Source organism: Citrus clementina, unplaced genomic scaffold, assembly GCF_000493195.1.
Source record: "Citrus clementina cultivar Clemenules unplaced genomic scaffold, Citrus_clementina_v1.0 scaffold_5, whole genome shotgun sequence".
Taxonomy (NCBI): domain Eukaryota; kingdom Viridiplantae; phylum Streptophyta; class Magnoliopsida; order Sapindales; family Rutaceae; genus Citrus; species Citrus x clementina.
Genome location: NW_006262201.1, coordinates 24,100,112 through 24,122,166, shown reverse-complemented (window position 1 = coordinate 24,122,166; position 22,055 = coordinate 24,100,112). Strand labels below are relative to the sequence as shown.

At 34.7% G+C, this 22,055-nt stretch overlaps 3 protein-coding genes across 6 annotated transcripts; 1 reads left to right on the top strand and 2 right to left on the bottom strand.

Moving 5' to 3' along the window:
* Nucleotides 1-262: 262 nt before the first annotated feature.
* LOC18040228 (CSC1-like protein RXW8) lies at nt 263-6,835 on the top strand. Its single transcript, XM_024183183.1, has 11 exons — nt 263-550; nt 809-955; nt 1,338-1,401; nt 1,518-1,727; nt 2,219-2,395; nt 3,548-3,846; nt 4,140-4,416; nt 4,668-4,946; nt 5,966-6,199; nt 6,280-6,456; nt 6,811-6,835. Exons 1-10 carry the CDS (start codon nt 270-272, stop codon nt 6,448-6,450), a joined length of 2,139 nt encoding a protein of 712 aa, XP_024038951.1. The 5' UTR covers nt 263-269; the 3' UTR covers nt 6,451-6,456; nt 6,811-6,835.
* Nucleotides 6,836-8,492: 1,657 nt separating this feature from the next.
* LOC18043186 (ETHYLENE INSENSITIVE 3-like 1 protein) lies at nt 8,493-12,013 on the bottom strand. 2 transcript variants are annotated; one of them, XM_006432478.2, is made up of 2 exons: nt 11,819-12,013; nt 8,493-10,953 (listed from the first exon to the last, which is right to left on the bottom strand). In XM_006432478.2, the coding sequence occupies exon 2, from the start codon at nt 10,781-10,783 to the stop codon at nt 8,939-8,941; it is 1,845 nt and encodes a 614-aa protein (XP_006432541.1). In that variant the 5' UTR covers nt 10,784-10,953; nt 11,819-12,013; the 3' UTR covers nt 8,493-8,938. The 2 variants fall into 2 exon arrangements, with proteins under 2 accessions (XP_006432541.1, XP_006432540.1); XM_006432477.2 differs by having other exon boundaries at nt 8,493-10,912.
* Nucleotides 12,014-14,990: 2,977 nt separating this feature from the next.
* Nucleotides 14,991-19,264, bottom strand: LOC18040526 (ETHYLENE INSENSITIVE 3-like 1 protein). Of its 3 annotated transcripts, none has more exons than XR_002905271.1 (3): nt 19,079-19,264; nt 16,568-18,691; nt 14,991-15,235 (listed from the first exon to the last, which is right to left on the bottom strand). XR_002905271.1 is itself a non-coding variant. In XM_006432474.2 (2 exons), the coding sequence occupies exon 2, from the start codon at nt 18,535-18,537 to the stop codon at nt 16,684-16,686; it is 1,854 nt and encodes a 617-aa protein (XP_006432537.1). In that variant the 5' UTR covers nt 18,538-18,691; nt 19,079-19,264; the 3' UTR covers nt 16,243-16,683. The 3 variants fall into 3 exon arrangements, 1 of the variants encoding a protein (XP_006432537.1); XR_002905270.1 differs by lacking the exon at nt 14,991-15,235 and adding an exon at nt 16,243-16,495; XM_006432474.2 differs by lacking the exon at nt 14,991-15,235 and having other exon boundaries at nt 16,243-18,691.
* Between the last annotated feature and the right edge of the window lie 2,791 nt (nt 19,265-22,055).

The window sequence follows — 22,055 nt, the reverse complement described above, 5'->3', positions numbered from 1 at the left end:
TTACCAGGATGTGTTTTAATGGTTCATAACTGTTTACTGCACCGTAAAACTAGATATACATTTATTGAATTTAATGTGTTTTCTAAGATCTTGGATGAGATTTTGGTTCTTGGATACAGTCACCGGTTTATCAGAATCTATTATGTTTTTAATGGAACAGCATTTTGTAAATTCAAGATTATTTAGAATGATTAGATTTTGCAGCACATAATATAATACTGATGTTCTGTTAGATTAATTTGTAGAACTTGCATATAAAGTGGAAGGAGATGGACGTTTCTGCTCTTTTAACTTCTGCTGGAATCAATATATCAGTCACTAGTTTGCTGTTGTCTGTGTATTCAATATTGAGAAAGCAACCAAGCAATTTAAGTGTCTACTTTGGGAAAAGGCTTGCTTCAGTCGGGAATAGACTCGATGATTCTTTCAGCTTGGAGAGATTTGCATCCTCCTCTAGTTGGATAGTCAAGGCCTGGGAAACATCTGAAGATGAAATATTGGCTATTGGCGGCATGGATGCAGTGATTATTATCAGAATCATTGTTTTCAGGTGATCTAACCCAAAACTTCTTGATGCTGGCTTGTTTACATTCTTGTAGAATTTCTTCTTCATTAGTAACTTGTTTAAAAATGTTTGTGTTAATGGCTTTTGTATTTCAATTCTAAATGCTAAGTATGTATACTCTGCCTCAAATTACCTTTACATGAATTTTTCAAACATTGATGTATTGATGAATTTCCCAGCCTTAATTCTGTTCCTATGCTTGTTGCAGTTTTACTGACCGCTCAGCAATTTTTTGGTCCACAGCATTCGAATCTTCAGCATTGCTGCTATCATTTGCATTCTCCTAGTGCTTCCAGTGAATTATTACGGGAATGACATTATCCATATGGAAATTTCTTCAGAATCTCTAGAAGTATTCACAATTGCAAATGTCGAAGAAGGTTCAAAATGGTACCGACAGTAATTTTTATTTTGTTGAACCCACTTTGCAGAGGGACTTCATTTTTCTAATTGTATATTAACGATTTTGTAGATGCATACATATTGATTCAGGCAGACAATTAGTTAAGATGAAACAATGGATTCACTTTGTTCTATGCTTCGATTACGGAATATCTAGGATATCTGTTTCTTTTTTATGTTCTTCTTTTCTGTGGAGGGACTGACAGAAAATTGTCAGCACAAATTTCAGAAAAGTTATTTTTAACCTTGTCATTCTTGCTTTCTTATTCTCACTGGTGGCATATGTGATGTCAACACAATGTTTTGAGTTTGTCGTAAAATAAATCATTAAATTGAAGTGATCACTCATTTTTTTCCCCCTTTTCCCTAGGTTTTGGGTCCATTGCCTTGCTTTACATGTCATATCCTGGTCAGCTTGTGTTCTCCTATACTTCGTAAGTATGAAGAATTTAGACCCACAGTTCCATTGTTTCATGATGAATTTTCTATCAATTCTTTTCTTCATAATATTTTCTGAATCATATATATAACCATTGCCACTTTTCCATAGGAGTATAAAAGCATCACTAGAACGAGGCTGGCACACATTACCGGATCTCCTCCAGATCCAAGCCACTTTACAGTTCTTGTCCGTGCTGTTCCTTGGTCTTCAGAACATTCATACAGTGATTCTGTGAAACAATTCTTTATGAATTACTATTCGTCAAGCTACTTATCACATCAAATAGTCTATCGAGCAAGTACAGTTCGGAAACTGATGGTGCGCATCTGTATTATTGAGTGATTTCTGATGATGAAATATTAATTTATTGTTTATGCAGCTTGATTGCATCAGAATTTTATTTTATTTTTCTAGAAATCTCTAATTAAATGAATTTCATGCGCCTTTTTTCGCTTTATCAAATTTTATGGCTTTAGTTTTCAAAATAATTTAGATATTCAACAGATGCCACTTACAGCATTTGGCCTCCATATGCTGACTTTCGCATCCTGTATGGAGATTAAAATGATACTGAATGCAGAATTAATGAAAAAATTTGAATGAAATTAAGAATTGTTTGACAGTTCGTTCCTGAAAATAGCAAACAGTATGATGTTAGACTACACTTTGTGGAATTATAGAGGAAATTTGGTGTTAAAAGGCATAAGTCAAATTGTTTTAAACTTTTATTTGGCTCCTAACTGAAAGAAGTGAAGCCAAGAAATCTGTAATATGTTCTATATTTGGTCTCTGAGATTGCTTTGTTGTAGAATGATGCAGAGAATATGTGCCAGCTTGTTAAGAATTTTTCCACAGAGGAGAAGTCTAAATTGAGTTTACTGCCATGCCTTTGTGGAAAGCCGAACTCTTTTGAGGTCCTTTCTGATGAATCAGATAGTGTTAGGGAGAACATCGGATTTGATATTTCGGATTTAGCTTCTGAGAAGGTAAAAAATCTTTGCCTAAATTGAGCTAAAGATTGTGTTTTGCTGTCATCATGGTTGTCTGTCATATATAGGTGGTTTTGTTTGAACATCTGAGCTTGTTGATTATTGTTTTAAGTAGAATGAACATCTGTCCCAAAATATTAAACATCTAGTTAAAGGCCATATAATACAATTTACCTCTTAGTGCACTCCTTTCAGTGCATGACCATATTTTATCGAAGGATTAATCACATAGATTACTCAGACCCTTCTGTTTTGGAATTTAATTATTAAGAGATTTTAAATCTTCCAACATAAAACTTTGTCCATAAAGGCACTGTTACCATGTTAAATTACTTTAATCCCAAATAATTAAGCTTATAGGAAAATATATTTACCCTTGATCATTTGCATTTTCAAAGTGCTTTTGTGGACGTATTATTCTGCTTCATCTTCAATCTCTCTGTCAAAACTTAATTCTTGTATTTCCTGTTTTGCAAATTGCAATTCTATTGGGTAACAACTTTTTGTAACCATTAATATATATAGATATAGCAGCATTGGGAGGCTTTAGTTGGGCTACATGAATGTATTACTAGTAAAGTGAATGTTTGCATTTTTCTTTTCTTTTTTTTTTTAACACTTTTAAATTCTAACAGGGAATGTTATGCTCTTTGTAGTTTTACCTGTTTATGCCTCTAAGAATATTCTCATCTGTCTTTAAAACATATTTTATGATGTTCTTAGGATTTCATTTGCTATTTTTAATACCTTTCACCATATTTGTGGTGTTCAAATTTAGTGAGCCTATTGTTGTCTCCCATGTTAGTGACCGGTGAGGGAACATTGTGTAACTATGACATATGTGGTATGAACTATTTGATGTAAAGGTCTAGTGAAAGATGTTTATACAAATTCTTGACTGTTGGATCCACATTTTCAACGGTTGAGATTAAATCTGACATATGCAATTAATGCAATGCAATCAATGAACACGTGGGATTTAATCTAAACCATTAAAAGTGCAAGGATCCAAAAGTTGTTCATGAATTTGTGTCAAAAATGTGGTGCCATAGAACCTAACCCATATGTATCCAAAGTGAGCTGGTAAGCTTTACAAACTCCAGGAACAGAGCAATACTGTGACCTATTGTGGTATGGTCTATTATGCAGGAGTATGCAGTTGCTTTCGTTTATTTTAAGACTCGTTATGCTGCCATTGTTGCTGCCGAGGTTCTTCACTCAGAGAATCCCATGTTATGGGTAACAGAATTGGCTCCTGAACCAAATGATGTTCTTTGGTCAAATCTTTGTATACCATATAGACAACTGTGGTTTCGCAAAATAGCAATACTTCTGGCTGCTATTGCTTTCATGATTGTTTTTCTTGCTCCTGTAGCATTTGTACAAGGCTTGACTCGACTTCACCAGCTGTCACATGCATTTCCATTTCTGAAAGGAATGTTTAAACAGTAAGTATTATAACTGTGATTACAAACGCATATGTGTTTATATTTGTCATTCTGATACATGTATTCTAGACATGGCTCACCTATCAGTATTACACATGGATAAAAACTGTCGAAGTTAAAAATAATGCACTTGACAACATTGCACATTTATAGAAAAACAAGATTTTACCGGAACATATGTTTTTAGATTACAGGTGTTTCCAATTTTTGGGTTGATAAAGCATTGTTGTTTACTTGATAGGCTTTGAAATAGATATGAAATTTCTCTGAACTTATCTTGTGTTTATATGAAGGAAATACATCAAACAGCTGGTAACAGGTTACCTTCCAAGTGTCATTTTGATTTTATTTCAGTATGCTGTTCCACCAACAATGATGCTGTTTTCAACAGTGGAGGGATCTGTCTCACATAGTGGGAGGAAAAGGAGTGCATGCATCAAAGTTTTGTCCTTTACAATTTGGAATGTTTTCTTCGTTAATGTTTTATCAGGGTCCATTATGGGGCAATTGAATGCAATATCAAGTGTTAAGATCATACTGAACCAACTGGCTGCAGCTGTGCCAATCCAGGTGATTTTTCCATGGTTCTTGAATTGGTCTATTTCCTTCCATATGTGCCATAATCTGATTAATAATAAAGATATCTCAAAACTGATTGCATCAAGACTTAATGTTCTCTTCAAGGATTTATTCTGTAGCCCTGTAGCCAATGTGACTGGACATAGTAAAAAAAATTTCACAATTCCTTTATTTCTCTTCCAGATAGCTGAAAAACATAAAAAATGATTCTAATTGAAACTTTCATGTATGAATTTCTGCAGGCTAGCTTCTTCATGACGTATGTTTTAACATCGGGTTGGGCAAGTTTGGCTGTTGAAATGGTGCAACCTCTAGGTCTTGTCTACAACACTATGAAAAAGTGTGTGTGCAGAATCAAGGAAGATCAGCCTAATGGATTTCTATCCTTCCCATATCATACAGAAGTTTCGAAACTGCTCATGTTTGGTTTTCTTGGCTTCATCTGTTCAGTTATGGCACCATTGATATTGCCTCTCTTGCTGATATATTTTGTACTTGCTTACCTCGTGTACAAAAACCAGGTTCTTATTTCCAGTCAATACTTCCATCCTCTTCAATTCTTATATGCTTTTCTTCGAATTTTGTGAAAGAGAATCTATTAGTTTAGTTGTCTCTATTAGAGATTTACTCCCTTTTATTTTCCATGATTTGGAGTGTTTATGTACTTAACCTCAAGGTTACTGAAATTTTAATTTGAATCATGCTCCTTTTTGCTGTTTACCGAGTCTAGGTCACGGCGAGTACATCTATTGGTAGTTTTGGTTTCAGTAGCTACTATACGTGAACTATAATGTTCTTTCATCTGTTCAGCATCTTGTGCACAAGTTTGCTGAATTCAAACAACAGTGACAGTAATTGTTAGGACTATATTTGTTGGCTTTTGTGATCATGTTACATATGAATTTATTTATTAGCAGTACCTTGTTGCCTAAATTGGAAAATCAAACCAAAATTATCTAGACAGAGAAATCAATTCAAACTAATAAAAATGCGTAAGAGTGAAGAAAAATATACTGTATAAAATAAGAGAAGAAAAGCACTGTGTTTTCCAGACCTAAATGAAAATATGAGATTAATTTTGGAATTTCTCCATGTATAAATTTTATCATCTGACTCATTACACACATGCCATTTGCTTTGTTGTTGGGTATTCAAGGAATGATTATTCTTATTGTCTTTTTAAACTAGTTGATGATCTGATATGTTTTGATCCACAAATTAAGAAAAATATTAATGAGGAGACGAGGATGGAATTTTTTGGAATTTATTGTTACTAATGAGACAAAAAAGAGTAATATGCTGAACATTCATGAGAATTAATAGTGGGGAAAGGAAACTGTCCCCACTGTTTGTTGCATTCAAGTTTGTTTTTGCACACTCATCTCAAGCTGCAAGACCCATTTACTTATTCTGTCTGCGAACAAGCAGTAAAAAGTGATCTGCTTAGAACCGTTGATGGGTTACGTATTCATTATTGCTCTGTGAGTATCTGTGCACGCATGTGCTGCAAAAATTGCTGATTATCAAATTACTTTTTCAGATAATCAATGTGTATACAACGGATTATGAAAGCGGGGGAAAATTCTGGCCCATTGCTCACAATTCTACAATTGTCTCGCTTGTCTTGACACAAATTATTGCTCTCGGAGTTTTTGGGATTAAACGGTCAACAGTCGCATTCGGTTTCACTATTCCACTTATTTTTGGCACTCTTTTATTTAACGAGTATTGTAGGCAGCGATTTTTTCCTACATTTACTAAGATGTCTGCCCAGGTGCTTTGGAAATTTCTCCCTCTCTATTTGTATGCATTTCCATGTTTGTTTCCCATCTATGATGAATTAGTTTTTGACAGGTTCTTACAGAGATGGATCGACAAGATGAGCAGGGTGGGAGAATGGAAGAGATATATCAACAGCTGCGTTCTGCCTATTGCCAGTTCAGGTTAATTTCTCAGGACTTGTGTAAATCTGGACGTATGGATCATCAGGGAGACCAGAATAGCATCCGTATCCATAGTCAATGAAGCCAGGTTCGACTTATATAACTTCTGGATACTCCCTCTCTGGCATTAAAAAGATAAAAATTTTGGTTGTTTAAGCCATTTATTTTTCAGAGATCAAAATAGCCGGTAGATGATACACGGATAGTCTTATGAAATACTATAATAAAACTTTTCGCTAGATGGTCTCTTATTTACACTACCAAAAGCAATGTGAAAGTGAAACGTTGATGCAATAGTGTCAACAAACAATATGAACTAAAGACCATATTTCTCACCACAGCATAAATTATTTTTATCTTACATGTTGCCTGGAGCAGCATCTGGTGCTCTCTGAATCTGTAATTTGTCTAACTGGAGTTATCATCTATTCTGAATCTGCAGTTTGTCTCACTGGATTTATCATCAATTCTGTGGGATTGGCTGCTTGGTAACTGAAATATTTTAGTACCAATTGTCTATTAGATCACAATACTTTCCATCATAATCATTTGCTATGGGTCGCCAAAAAAACACTGAACCAGTTATTACTTCTGTGCAGTTATTGAGCTTCTTTTCTAGCATTGGTAGGTGTCTTTGTATAAATTCAAAGAGGCAGAGATTAAGGATACCCAAGCAACTATGTATTGTTTTCATCTGTCTCAACAGTTAGGTCAGAATGAAGAATCCAACAATAAGCAAGCCTGTAGGACTTGTTCATTGACTTGTTCATTTGAGCAAATTATGTACCGTTTTATTATCTTTTGTTGAATTGCTGAATGTTCAGCAGTTCTGGATACATAGTGGAGAGTTATGGTAATCTGAGATAGGTACTGAATACATGGACTGCAGTCTCTCTCCCCCACAAATTCTCTTTCCTCCTCTTCTCTGGAATTTTAATATAGATGGCTACATTGTTGTGTAATATCAGTCTGCCTGTGTTTGTTTTTTGTAATCGCTCTTGTTCTAAATATAGCTTCAAAGTTATATTGCTATTGGTATATGTGTGTTGAAGAATGTATCATCTTCGGGCAGGCTGATCGAATTCAGAGCCATCATCTTCTGCAAAGCTTGCAGCATGTGAAAGAGCAGGCAAAGGTGTGTTTCTATAAATATGACCATTTGTGAACCATTTCTATTGACAGAATTGGATTTCGTTCAAATAAGGTTTGGCTAGTGCTATTGAATTGTCCATATTTCAGTTAGTTGTAGACTTGTAGTCAGGAATAGCTACTTGTATCTCTGACATCTGGGTGATACATCCTTTCTATGTTGATTTGTACTGAAGTTCCTTATTCACAATGTCTAGGCTCTCTGATTCTTCAATGTGTTTCTTGATCACCAAAGCTAAAGCTAAAGCAAAAAGACAATCTCAATCTACAAACATATCTTTCACGACAATATGTTAATGATCTTACCCAAATATTAAGCTCAACAACACATCAAATTCGGTTATGAATAAGTTGGCTGTATATGCTTTTTTTCTGCCAACAATGACACGGACTCTGACAATAATTTGATATCAAAATTTTAACCCCATTTGAAAAAAAAAAAAATCTAATAATGAAATAAAAGATTTATTATTAGATTACTCCAACGGCAACTTGCTTGAGCGTGTCTACGCCTAACTTTGACTGCACAAGCATTTGGACCTTAGAATTTGCCAAAATCCCACAGTAATCTGATGCTAAGTTTTCCCAACAAAAAGTAAGGGTAATTTGACTCCACATATTTCCATTTTCAGGAAAAAAAAATACCGGCATAACCATTTAGTAAGGTCTCCAAGCTTTCCTAGTGTGTACACATTATCCTTTCATCACTGCTCCAATTCTGGAAAAGACTACCTGTTATCCTCTCATCACTGGCTCAAAATGACTTGCTCTCTAATTTCGACTTTGGCACTGCAAGAAGAGCAGGTCAAAAGCATGTGAAATAGAAAATTATGATATGCTTCATTCTCGATATTGTGTACCTTGGTAAAATGCCTCTTAAGCTCATTCTTTAAAATTGGGAATTTTCTGTATAATTCCAAGTAAACCATACAAAACAGCAGGCGGAACTTTTCACAACTTCCCATCTATTCATTATAAATTAACAGTGCCTACTGGCTGTCATGCTAATCCAATCCAGTACCATGGTCAAATAACAACAAAAAGAAACACAAGATAGTAACATACATAAAAGTATGTGTACATAGATTATATATGTATGTGTACAACTACATGCCAATATCAACCATAGCAACCAGACTTAGTCCCTAAACATCAAAAGCAGTTTTGGACATTGGGTTGGGGGTTTCCTTACCAATATTTTATTGCCCCTTATTCAACACTGCTGCAAAGACAAACTAGATAACCCTAGACTTCAAAGAAACCCAAGCTTACAGGGGCTTTTAAACATCTAAATACTGAACACATTAAGTAACCAAATTTAAAAGGAAGAAGCCTCACACCTTTCTCCCATAATATACAGCCTTTTTCAACTTCTATTAGAGTCTACGGCAAACGGAAGCATGAAGATCAGCTTTCATTCTTCAAAGGTACCACATGGAAACATCTTGCTTTGGGATAGGATCCATGGGATAATCAACTGATGCTATGTTGAATGGAGAGTTAAATCTGAACTCAGCAATATTATCGCCAGGATTGTTATCAAATGGGGAATCAAATGCTTTGCATTGATCAAAATGAACTTCAGTTGAGGAGAAAACAGGGTTGTTCACGGGCATGTTGCCCCCCTTCATAACACCTACGCCTTGGTTATAGAAGCTATCATCCAGCTGAAGTTGAAATTTCTGCTGCTCTGGCTGCTGATTTCGATCTTCCGTAACGTTCAGACACCCCTGACTCATGCTCTTATTAGGCTGAAGATTAGTATCATAGAAGGACATCAAATCAGAAATCATCTTTTGTCCATCATCAGGAAGTCCAAGTCCCGATACATTATACTGAGGTTGAGTCTGGTTCTTTACTGGAGTTATTGGCTTCGGGTGAGTAGACTGAGCAAATGGTAGAGAGAACACTGCAGGTTGGTCATTGTTAATTTGAAAGTTTGGCATTACACACCCTTGAGAACTGTTATTGCGGTATGGGCAATTCAGCTGGTGATTGTTTCTCGAAGTCCTGTCCAGAAAGCCATGGTGGTAGTCATTGTAGGGGCACTGGGTAAACTCACAGGTATAAATCTTTTGATCAATCGTCATATGTGGCTCATCAGCCGACTGCCTCCTCTTCTGAATGGATTCTGAGTGGGTCTCAAAAACCTCTCCCTTGATTCGAGGAACCAAGGATGGAGGCATCATAAGCCGATCTCTTGATCCCATAGCACCCATGTTGAAAAGATTGGCTTCAAGTGGTTTAATCTCCTCTACTTCAACATTCCTTTCATTGTCTACTCCTTCAACATCATAATCACTGATATCACTAATGATGAAAGAACCACTTCCTCCAGTAGACGCCGGAATGCAGCTATCAGGATACAGTTTCCTAGACAAAGCTTCTTCCTGATTAATTATTGCCAGCCAAGTGGCACTTTCCTTAGCAGTCATCTTATCCTGCAAGCATTTAGATTGGCGAACAAGCTTTCGGATCTTAGCAATATCAGGGGACATGTGCTTGATCACCGCTGTGAGAACCCCCACTTTCCAAGCCTTCTTCAGATCATGAGGCTTCTTATAAGGGGGAGGACCCTGATCCTTGGGCAGACCCAACTCAGGCCACCACTCCTCAGTCCCAGTTGGCCACCACGGTGGAGCAACACCTTTTTCCAAAGGAAAACGCCTCTGCGGTGGATTGCAGTGCTGCATCAGAGCCGACAAAAGAGATCCAAGAGTAGTATCTTGTAGCTCTTGTAAGGTGTGAGGCGTAGACACCACGGTACCAAAATCTTCATTCTTTCCAGGAATAGCATGATCCGCCTGATACTTAGCAATTGCCGCAGGGCCATTACGGTCGAATCTGACTTTTTCCTTCCACCAAGCTCGAAGATTATCAGACGCTCCAGTCACTGGCTTCCCCTTCTCAGGGATAATTCCATAAACAAAACCCTGAGCCTTACAAACTTCCATCATTTTGAGCATGTATTTAAGGATGCCATCTTGTGCCCGAGACATCTTCTTCCTTCGGGCTTGCTCCTGAGATTGACGATGCTTAGCGCTATCAACTCCTTCCTTACTCTTGTTTTGCTCTTTAAGGCGCTTCAGGAGCAGCCGATCTCGCCACATCCTCCTCTCGAGTTCATCAACATCCACTTCTTCATCACTACAATCCTCTTCCACTGCCGTCTCCATCTCATGCCCCATAACTGCTTCTCCTTCCCCCGGGAGAGCTGAGAAGAACTCAAGGTTTCCGCAGAATCCCATTTCTTCAAAGATTCCCATTCACTATAGCCTCAAATATCAACCTCGATTCCAAGCTTAATTGAACCAGGTCAATATCACTTTGATTCTCTCCCTCTCGACCAACAAATGCACAAAAGTACTCCACAAATAACTTGAAAACAGAGAACTCTGCAATTCAGAATATAGAAATATACATTAACCGTCAAGTCCTGCAAATTAAATAAATAAAACAAATCAGTTCCAGCTTAGATAAACCCGGTACAGTGAATCTGTATCAACTTCTATTCAAAGACATATAACCCCAAGTACAAATTCCCATAAACCCATTAATTAGATAAACAAGGCAAGTAATAAAATAATAAATGCAACAAAAAACAAAATTACAACAAATTAATGTGTCAAGAGCTTTTAACAAAACGAAATTTATTTAAAAAAAAAAAATGACCCACATTACCAGAGCCCAGATCTGCCTACAGTTGGAACTAAAATACATAAACGGCAAACCCACCCCCCCCCCCCCCCAAAAAAAATAAAAAAAGTGTAATAGCTTTTAACAGAAGCTTACAGCCAGATTCCCTTCCGAATAAGCAAAAGAAAAAATAATAATAATAATAATAATAATAACGAATAATTAAAATAAAATCACTTATCTTGAACACAAGCTACACAAACACGGAACTAAATTATCCATACAAATCCGGAAGTTCGGGGTTTCGATCACAATGAAAGCTTTCGTTAATTTTACTTAAATGAAATTAAGACAAATTTAAAACTAAATAATCCCAAATTAGAAAAGACAAAAAAAAAAGGACAGAGAAAAAGACAGAGCCTGCTGCAAATTTTAGTGAACCCAGTATGCCAAGCCAAGCCAAACCAAAACGACACGAGCTTAACACATAAACCGCAGCAGTGATGATCCAAAAGCCAAAAGAATAAGAACCCACATGCTCAAAAGAGCTGAAGATCATTTACAAGAGAACAAAACTATAACTTTAATTTAACATGAATCAAAAAAAAAAAAAAATTGAGGGAAAAGAAGGAAAAAAAGAAGTCGCAAATGAAAGTTAAATGTACCGGCTAAGTTGAGACGAGATGATTTTTTTCACTTGTTGGTTCGAGCCATCAAAACCGTTTTGATGTTGAAATTGATGGGATGTGGGATTGTTCCCTCCGGCTTTTGTAATGGAGCCAGAAGGAAGACGAAGAAGCTAAAAAACAAAGGAAAGCGAAGTGACACAGTAAAATCTTTTTCGCGACTGGCGAGAGCGGTGACCTTTTGTTTTGCATTTATTTAACCACGGTCAGTTTCTTTTTAACCGCGGTTAAAACGCGGGAATTTGGATTACGCTGCTGATTATGCAGAGTTTAATAATTTTTACTACTACTTTTGTGGGACTCACTTCTGTGTTTCTTTTGTTCGTTTCTTTCTTAAAATTAACAAATCAGGTTATGTAACGTGGCAAGAGATTAGCGCCTTTGTTTTTCTCCTTAAATTTCACGGAGGTTTACTTGAACAAATGCCGTTATATATTGGCATCTGTAAACTGAACTATTTTCTCATTGCTGTACTGTGATGTAAATATGTATACTCTATGTTTGATGTAATGAACCGAATTTTAACGGCTCTTATTATCTTACATGATAAGGTAACAAACATTATAAATGTGGTAAGTATTCTCATTTCTCTATAGTTTTTAATACTATTACCTTACATTTACACAGCCGTTAGATTGAAATCTAACGCTTGTGTATTTATTGGTGTTTGTTACCTTATTATATAAGTTAACAAATCTCAATTTTAACATGTTTTTTTTTAACTATATATTATATTATTTTTCATTATTTACAAAAGGTGATACTACGGCTGCATTACCATAGATTAATATTGATATTGACCAACTTAGCTTCTAAACTTACAACTTAACTTCTAAAATTATACGAATAATGTGTTTGATAAGTATTTACAACTATCGAGTTTGAAACTGTGATTTTATGCAGATAAAATCATAGCACTACAATACTAAATAATGAAGTTGGAATCCATAATTATGAAGTATAGTGCATATAGTGTGGACGCATATAACTGTAGGTGCTAGATGAAAATGTGACCATGATATCAAGTTTGTAATATGCTAGCTAGAATTTGATAACTAAAGTAAAAAAAAAAAAAAAAAAAAAAAGATAAATTGGGAGGGGGGTAAAAAATGAAAAGATGCAATTATGCAAATACTCAATTCAAAAGATTAATCTTTGAAAATAATGAAATAAAAATGATCGCACCAATGACTTTCATTGAGTTAACGTAAATTGCTCTCACTAAGTCCTAGAATTATGTTTAACAAATATGGAGGATCAACCAAGTCTTTATCAAGACATGGTGAAGTCTCGAACAAGATAGAAGACTTATTCTTTTTCGAGTGCAAGAATAATAAGTGCTGAACTGTTAATCATTTTGAATAAATAATTTTTTTTATAAAAAGTTTGGTCAAAGTATAAATAAAATAAATCAATTGAACCTAGAAAGCGCTGTGGGGCCTGGTAAAATTGATGGGAGGGAGAATTTTGGCTTTGTTTGAAGGACTTTAAGGACTATAAATATTTGACGCACGTGGGGGTAAGAATTTAGTGCAAATTTTGACTTGTCTAGTGAAACTTCACGCGATATAAAAAAGCTTAAGCTATTATCAGCTTTAGGGCCCATCTGAGATTTAGTAAATTTAAAAAATTAAAAGTTAAGTTTACTGTTTGATATGTTTTTTTTTAATTTATTCTTAACAATTATCTCATCCTATTACATATTATGAAAATCAACGAATGGGTAGTAAAATTTGATTTTGAAAAATTATTTTTATACTTAGTGTAATTTCATATATATTCTTATATATATATAATAAAAATAAAAATTATTCTTATTAATTAGAAGAAATCATTAACTTTAAAGAAATTATTATTATAACCAACTATATTGAGATAGTAAAATAAAAAAATTAATAGTGTAAAATGTTTATTTTATTTATCAATTAACATATGTACACAATAAAAAAATATATTGTATATACATGTTTATAAATGTGTAAATAAATTTTATTTAATATTATATATAATTCAATCATTTATATTATTATAATAATTTAAGAGTAAGATTTATTAAATACATACAACTGCTTTTAAAACTCACGGCACCTTTAAAACTGAATCTCAACAATCATTTAACTAATTTTCTTCACCGCTAATTATTTCTATAACACAACTAACAGTAATTATTTTAAAAGTTACGACATTATCAAACTAACCCTTAGTGTAAGCTTTTGCTCAAATTGGTCAATTAACAAAAAAAGTAACAAGAATGGAGATTTGTTTTTTTTTTTTTTTATTGGCCCTTCTTTCTTCTGTTTTTGGATTCCTCTTCTTGAATATATTTTGGGGTCCAAATTATAAGCTTCTGGGGTTTAAGATGCATATAAAATAGAAAAATAAAAATAAAAATAACAGCTACCCTTTTAAAGTAATATTTCAAAATATTTTCATTGACAATGCGAATCTACGTGTTTACATGCAAAATGATGGTTAATTGAAGCATCCGTGATTTATAAAGTGTGAATTATAAGCTGAGAGTGTTTGCGCCGAAAATATAAAAACAACTATATTTTTAGTCATTTATTTACGGCTCAACTATTAAGAAACTAATCCACAATGTTTAAAAAGTCCTATAAAATTTTATGTCGCTATATTTGTATGGATTAAAAATATTGAAATTCACCCTATTCTAAAATTAAATGTAAAATTTTATTTTTTAAAAAAATACTCCATTCTTACTTGTTTTCATTTCTCAATCAAAACTACATATTCCTGTATTTTTTTCTCAAAATAATGTCTAATTTAATATCCAAATTAAAATTATTTTACTTTTTTTTATATCTCCAAAAAAATCTTTATTAAATTTTCGTGCTCATTGCCAACCTGTTTTTTTTTTTTTTGGCTAAAAAATATATTTAAAAAATGTATGCACATAAACTCTTTGATCCTCTCTTTCATGGACAAATCTACCGTAATTGATCACTGCTTAACCAAGACAAAGTTAATTTATGAAAACCATTAAGACTCTTTTATTACCATTACAAGTTTACAATCTCAATTTAGGATTCTATAATTCCTTTAATTAGTTGTTTTTCCTCATTTATTTGAAAATTAAATTATTCTTTTTTTCATAATTGTTTCTCATTAAATTATTCGACAATAGGAAGGGCAGTTTCGTAAATCCAGGAGAAGTTCAGTGTATTATTACAAAAAGCGCATTTGTCGCAACGAAAAAGAAAAATATTATTCAAATTATTCAAAAAATCAGTCTCAAAAGTCCACAGCCGCCGCACTTGAAGATTATCCTCAATACCCCACGTGCTGTTCCTTTAACGAGCCATTCAATGATCGACGCGTATATCGAGATGGGCCCACGGCGTCGTATTATCGGAGTACGCGTCACCTCCTTGAACCCTTAAAAAAAAAAAACACTAACGGATTAGATAATAGAGTTCACTCGATCTCCCACTTCATTTTTATTATTTATTTCAAATAAAGAAAGTTCAAATTAATTCTCCAAACTCTTTTTTTTTTTAAATTTAAATAAGGGTAATCTAAAAAGAAAATTATAATATTCATTTCTTTGCAAAATGTGTAGTTTGAAGTTACAATAATAAAATTATGACTATTTTAGAACTGTTTTAAGATAGATCACAAATCACAACTACACATATAAAATGATAAATAATAAAAAGACTCATTACAACTTGATCGTATATTATGAAATGATACTCTACATTAAAATGATTCTAACATAACTATAAACTTACAAAGTTGTACTCCAACTGATGTGCGAGGCAAGATACCAATTCACATATAAACTATATACCCCAACTTTGAAAGTGTATATCCATTGCGACACACACTATGCACTCTAGAAAAATAATATCTATCTTCTAAAAAGGAGAAATTAGATGGCAAATTATTTTTATTAAAATAGTCCAATAGCAGCAATTTACTTTCATAACTTGTCCATGCCTGGTAAGTAATAATACTACCCTTTTAGTGTTGGCACAAAAGGAAGCTTGTTTTGGTGGTCATGGGATCATTTGGGTTTTGTCGGTCAGATTTGCCTATCATGAGTCATCCGATTAAGCAGTTTTCCTAACTGGGTTGCGTAGTGTTTGTCAAAGAGGGAAAGCAACACCCCTTTAAAATCATGCTGAAAAAAGTTGTTTCCCAAAATCGATTGTGTTATTACCTAACAAAAAATACATTGAATTTCAACTGTTCAAAATCGGTCTTCATTAGCCAAAAGTAGATTTAAAGTGGGGAAAAAATCAAAGTTCCTTCAACTTGGAATCAGTAGCTTACAAACAGAAAAAGAAAGTGTTAACATTTCCGAGTTACGCATACAAAATGGCAAACAAAACTATTTTACCTCGATCGATCCATCCATCGTATATAAAGAACAACAAAAGGAATAAGAATCGTGCCCCAAAAAACAATACCCAGTAGCACATCTGGCTAGGTGAATGCTTAAAAAAATACAGCCGTTGTGGATGGAAAACAAGCATACATTAAAAATATGTGTACATAATGTATATGTATATATATGTATACAACTACTGGCCAATACCAACCATAGCAACAAGACACTGTTCCTAAACTTCAACAGCAGCAGTGAATATTGGGTTGTGGTTCCTACCAGTTACTTATTGCCCATCTTCAATACTGCAATGAAAGCAAAACCTAAATAACCCTAGACTTGAAACATACCAAATTTAGAAGGAAGAAGTCTCGCACCTTTGGAGCAGAACTCGTAACAGTAACCTTCTTCCAATGATGTACAGCTTTTTTTTCTAGTCTGCTAGAGACCACATAAAATGTAAGCACTTTATATGACAGGTCCATTTCCTTCTTCAAAGGTACCACAGGGATACATCTTGCTTCGGAATAGAATCCATGGCGTAATCAACTGATGCCATGTTGAATGGAGAGTTAAATCTAAAGTCAGCGATACTGTCGCTGGGATTGGCATCATATGGGGAATCAAATGCTTTGCACTGATCAAAACGAATTTCAGCCGAGGAGAAAACAGAGTTGTTCATTGGCATGTTAGATTGCCCTGGCATGTTGCGTCCCATCACAGCTCCTTGGCTATAAAAGCTATCATCCATTTGAAGTTGAAATTTCCGCTGCTCCTGCTGCTGATTCTGATCTCCAATAGCATTAAGATTCCCTGAATTCAAGCTCTTGTTCTGCTGATGATTAGTATCATAGAAGGACATCAGATCGGTGATCATCTTTTGTCCATCATCAGGAAGTTCAAGTCCTGAAATATTGAATTGTGATTGAGTCTGGTTCTTCGGTGGAGTTGCCGGCTTAGGTTGAGTTGGTTGAGCAAAAGGTCGAGAGAAAGCCACAGTTTGGTCATTGTTAACTTGAAAGTTTGGCATCCCGAACCCTTGAGAAGAATTGTGGCGATAAGGGCAATTTAACTGATGATTGTTTCTCGAACTCCTCTCAAGAAATCCAAGGCGGTAGTCACCGTAGGGACACTGGGGAAACTCACAGGTATATATCTTTTGATCCATCATCAAATGAGACTGATCAGCAGGCTGCTTCCTCTTCTGAATGAAATCTGAGTTGGTTTCAACAAGTTCTCCCTTGATTTGAGGAACCATAGGTGGAGTCATCATAAGCCTATCTCTTCCCATAGCCCCCATATTAAAGAGATTAACATCACGAGGTTTGATCTCCTCAACTTCAACATTTCGATCATCCTCTACACCTTCAACATCATAATCACTGCTATCACTGATGATGAATGAGCCACTCCCGCCAGCCGATACTGGAGGGCAGCTATCAGGATACAGTTTCCTGGACAATGCTTCTTCCTGGTTAATTACCGCCAGCCAAGTGGCACTTTCCTTGGCAGTCATCTTATCCTGCAGGCATTTAGATTGACGTACAAGCTTTCGAATCTTAGCAATATCAGGGAACATGTGCTTGATCACTGCTGTAAGAACACTCACTTTCCAAGCCTTCTTCAGATCATGCGGCTTCTTGTACGGGGGAGGACCTAGATCCTTTGGCAGACCCAACTGAGGCCACCACTCCTCATTCCCATTTGGCCACCATGGTGGAGCAACACCTTTTTCCAGCGGAAAACGCCTCTGCGGTGGATCACAGTGCTGCATAAGAGCCGACAAAAGAGATCCAAGAGTAGTGTCCTGAAGCTCTTGCAAGGAGTGAGGTGTAGACACCACAGAACCACAATCTTCATTCTTTCCAAGGATTGCATGATCAGCCTGATACTTGGCAATAGCGGCAGGGCCATTTCGATCGAATCTCACTTTTTCCTTCCACCAAGCTCGAAGATTGTCAGACGCTCCACTCACAGGCTTTCCCTTCTCAGGAATTATTCCATACACAAAACCCTGAGCCTTACAAACTTCCATCATTTTCAGCATATATTTCAGGATTCCATCTTGTGCCCGAGACATCTTCTTCCTCCGCGCCTGCTCCTGGGATTGACGCTGCTTAGCACTGTCAACACATTCCTTACTCTTGCTCTGTTCTTTAAGCTTCTTCAGGAGCATCCGATCTCTCCACATCCTCCTTTCAAGCTCATCAACATCCATTTCTTCATCACTATAATCCTCTTCAGCCGCCGTCTCCTGTTCATGTTCCAGAAACGCCTCTCCTTCCCCATGGGGAGACGAGAAGAACTCAAGGTTCCCACAAAATCCCATTTCCTCAAAGATTCCCATTCACTATAAGCCAACAGAAAACAACTCCGATTCAAAACTTAAATCAAACCCACTTCAATTCTCTTCCTTCCTCTTTCAGATTCTCAAATCCACACACTTGCAATTCAAAATAAAAAAAAAAATTTTGATGCAAAAGTAGATCAAGTGTGAACTCCTGCAAATTAAATTAAATAAATAAATCATTCTCGCATAATCAATCAGGTACGCAGAATCTGCAACCAATAATAACTCCTAATCAACATACATAGAAACTGCCCATTAAAGTAATCTAAACAAATTGAGCAAGTAATAAAACAATAAATGCAACAAATTAAAAAAAAAAAAAACCATTATGTACTTTCAAAAATTTAATAAATTATCAGGAAAGGTTTTAAATTTCAATAAACTAGCTCAGATCTGCTTACACTAGCATAAAAACAAGCTTATAGAAGATAAAAAACAGAAACTAAACAAAACTACATGAGCTTACAACATAAAACTCAGCAAAAAAAAAAATGGAAGTGAAAATGAAGACGATAATAATACTGAATAGTAATTGTACCGGATAATTATTTGTTTGTTCGATAGAGTAATCCAAGAAGCCTTCTTTTTCTTTTTCTTTTTCTTAAATTGAAACCCACTTTTAGAGAGAGAAAACAGAGGAGAGAGAAAAAGGTTTGATGAATTTGATCTGGTCCTGCTTTTAGAGGGAAGAAGGAGAGAGAGAGACAGAGACAGAGCCAGAGGGAGGGAAGGCGAAGTTAAAAAGCTTTTTTGGTGGCTTTATCTATTTAACTATGGTTAGGCTCAGTTTTAACCGCGGTTAACCCGTGGGCCTGGCGTTTTCGCTTAACTTTCTGCAGGACTCGCTTCTTGGTTCGTCTCTCGTTTGTAAATTATCGTACATAAGAATGACGTGTGACACGTGGCAATATGTTAGGGTAGTTATTCTGGGATCGGGCGGGTGGCCGTAACTGGGGGTGAGCATTTAGGGTTTTGGTTCGATTTTTTTCGAGTTTCAATTTGGATTATAACTCGTTTGATTTTAATTTAACTCAGACCGGTTCAAGAGTTAGTTTGATTTGGCTCAAATTCGGTTCGGATTTGGGCTCAGGTTATAATTTCATGTCAGAATTTAGTTTGAATTGTAATTGAAGGAAAGAGGGTTGAGATTTGAGGAAAATCAAAATTTTTTATTAGATTTAGATATTTTTTTATTTAAATGTACCTAAATCGTTTTTTATGTTCGGTAATCAAAGCTGAACTTAATTGGTTTTCAATTCTCAATTTAATCAACTTTTAGGGTTTATCAAACTAAATTGAAATAAATTTTAGATTCGATACGATTCAATTTTATTTTATTTGAACTGAATGCTTATGCCTAGCAATAAGAATTATAACGCAATTTTTTTCTTCCAATTAACATAAATTAATTGTTTAAAATTTGCATCAATTCATTTAATAACCCTGGTGTCTTCGTATTAGATTACTTGATAAATTTACTTATTTATAATACTTTTTATAATTTATCTAATAATCTTATATGTCATAACTCTTTAGTCATTTATATATTTAATAAGCATATTATTGCACTATTGTGTTGACATATTAATCCAAAAATCATATCGCAGTTATTATTAATATAAAATTAACTCGTTTATTAATCATATCAACGTATCAAATCATACTGATTTGATAAATAAGCGGGTGGGTGGGGTTTGTGTTTTTAAAATTTTGCCATAATTAGTATAGAAGTTGTATGGTGTACTTTAAGTAGAGTGCATGTACAGCACCGTAGAAATTTCCCGTAAAAGTTTAATAGGGTCAGCCGAGTTTGGGACGGCGCACGAACGTGCGAAAGTGCAAGCAGCACCTGAATCGAAGCCTGGCTTCGTGGAAGGAGGTCAATTTATAATCAAAATTATTTTATTAGCTCTTTTTTTGCCCTTTCTCAATTTCTCAATTCTCGTCAATTCTTTCATATAAATTTTTTATCTGCAAATAATTTATTTTTTTTATAAGCTGTCTTAAATTAAGATGAGCAAAATTAGCACAAAATGGATGGACTGTGGACTGTATGTATGTTAACTTTCTGAACTCGGATGTGTATAATATAATAGAGGGCTGCTCAGTTGGATTATTTTTCTGGGAACCCTTTTTCGGAAAGTCACATTAAAGTTTGTCCGCTTGTGACATTCATTAAGTTGCCGTCGCTTAAATGGCAGACATCAATTATCAATTTTACCGCCAATGTTTAATAATATTTCAAAAATATCTCAATTTATTTATTTTTAAATCATCGGCAATCCACCTAAGATCTAAAATGTGTATCAATTTTTCACTCCGTTATTTAATAACGTCAATTTTTGATAATGTCACGAGAATAGTGATTAATTTATAAAACCCTAAAGATAGAAGTTGATACGTTTTGCAAACAATCGGTATACCGTTGATGATTGCAATTTGTTTACAGTATTTTTGGACTCACATCAATTAAATATTGGATAATAGTTCTAAAAAAATTTTATTTTTTATTTTTATGTAAATGTAGGAGCTCTATAAAGAAAAATGAAATTAGAAAGCATAGAATTTGCAACACCAATTAAAAAAACGGTATTTAAGCAAGTCCCAGAAATTCTCCTACAAACTCTTACAAATAGGAATATTTACTAGAGAGTCCCCAATAAAGCTTCCTCTCTCTGGAAAAATGAGAGCATTTGAAAGTGATAGTCTGATAGAGCATAGAAACTTAAACAGTTTTGCATATAGCTCCCAAGGTGATTAATATATAGTGGGTGATAACAAGCAATAATAGCCGTTGAATCACACTCTAGCCAATCTTTATCTGCAATAATCTGCAAGGTCATAATAGTTAGCATACATCTCAGCATAGTAAGATGATTTAGTACTCAAAAGGGATGGTGGATATTTATGTATATTTTCAATTCATAATATATATATATATATGATGAAAAATTGGAGATACTTTTATAATTACAGTTAAATAAACCCATTTGGGCATTTGTACTAAAGATTATTTGGTTTCTTGCCACGGTATTATCCTTGATAGCGCGGTGGCTACTGTTCCTTCATGTTGCAGCGAATCCTTTGACTTTCAAACTTTTGGGGAGATCTTATCTTTTTTTGTCAAATTTCTTCGAAATCAATCAAGCTCAAAGAATAGCGTATGACAGTTAGCAGGTCAAAGTACTTGGCTTGATCAAAACGTAAAGCCCCCACCAAGTTAGTGACATTTAGACAATAAGAGATGGACCTTCAATTGAATGCAATCGCATTATGCACTCATTTCCATATGTGAAAATATGAGATTCTTTTTGGTCTTAAATTTACCCCAAGTAAACTTCAAAGAAAATCACAAGCATATATTCTAATGTTTTATCGTTATTATTCATGCATGATCCAATTTTGTATTGATCAAGACTTATCTATTGGCTGCATATGAATTTTTTTTTAAATCAGAGTAATGATATATGTGTTTATAAAGTTTGCATAAAAAATTTATATTTCAAATAACGTGT

What these genes read in the sequence shown, in the direction of transcription:
- LOC18040228 (XM_024183183.1), top strand. Translation starts at nt 270, where the DNA reads ATGGACGTTTCTGCTCTTTTAACTTCTGCTGGAATCAATATATCAGTC. An exon ending in CTTGTGTTCTCCTATACTTC is followed by an intron (nt 1,402 to 1,517) that starts GTAAGTATGAAG and finishes ACTTTTCCATAG; the next exon opens with GAGTATAAAAGCATCACTAG. An exon ending in CTGAAAGGAATGTTTAAACA is followed by an intron (nt 3,847 to 4,139) that starts GTAAGTATTATA and finishes GTTTATATGAAG; the next exon opens with GAAATACATCAAACAGCTGG.
- LOC18043186 (XM_006432478.2), bottom strand. Translation starts at nt 10,783, where the DNA reads ATGGGAATCTTTGAAGAAATGGGATTCTGCGGAAACCTTGAGTTCTTC.
- LOC18040526 (XM_006432474.2), bottom strand. Translation starts at nt 18,537, where the DNA reads ATGGGAATCTTTGAGGAAATGGGATTTTGTGGGAACCTTGAGTTCTTC.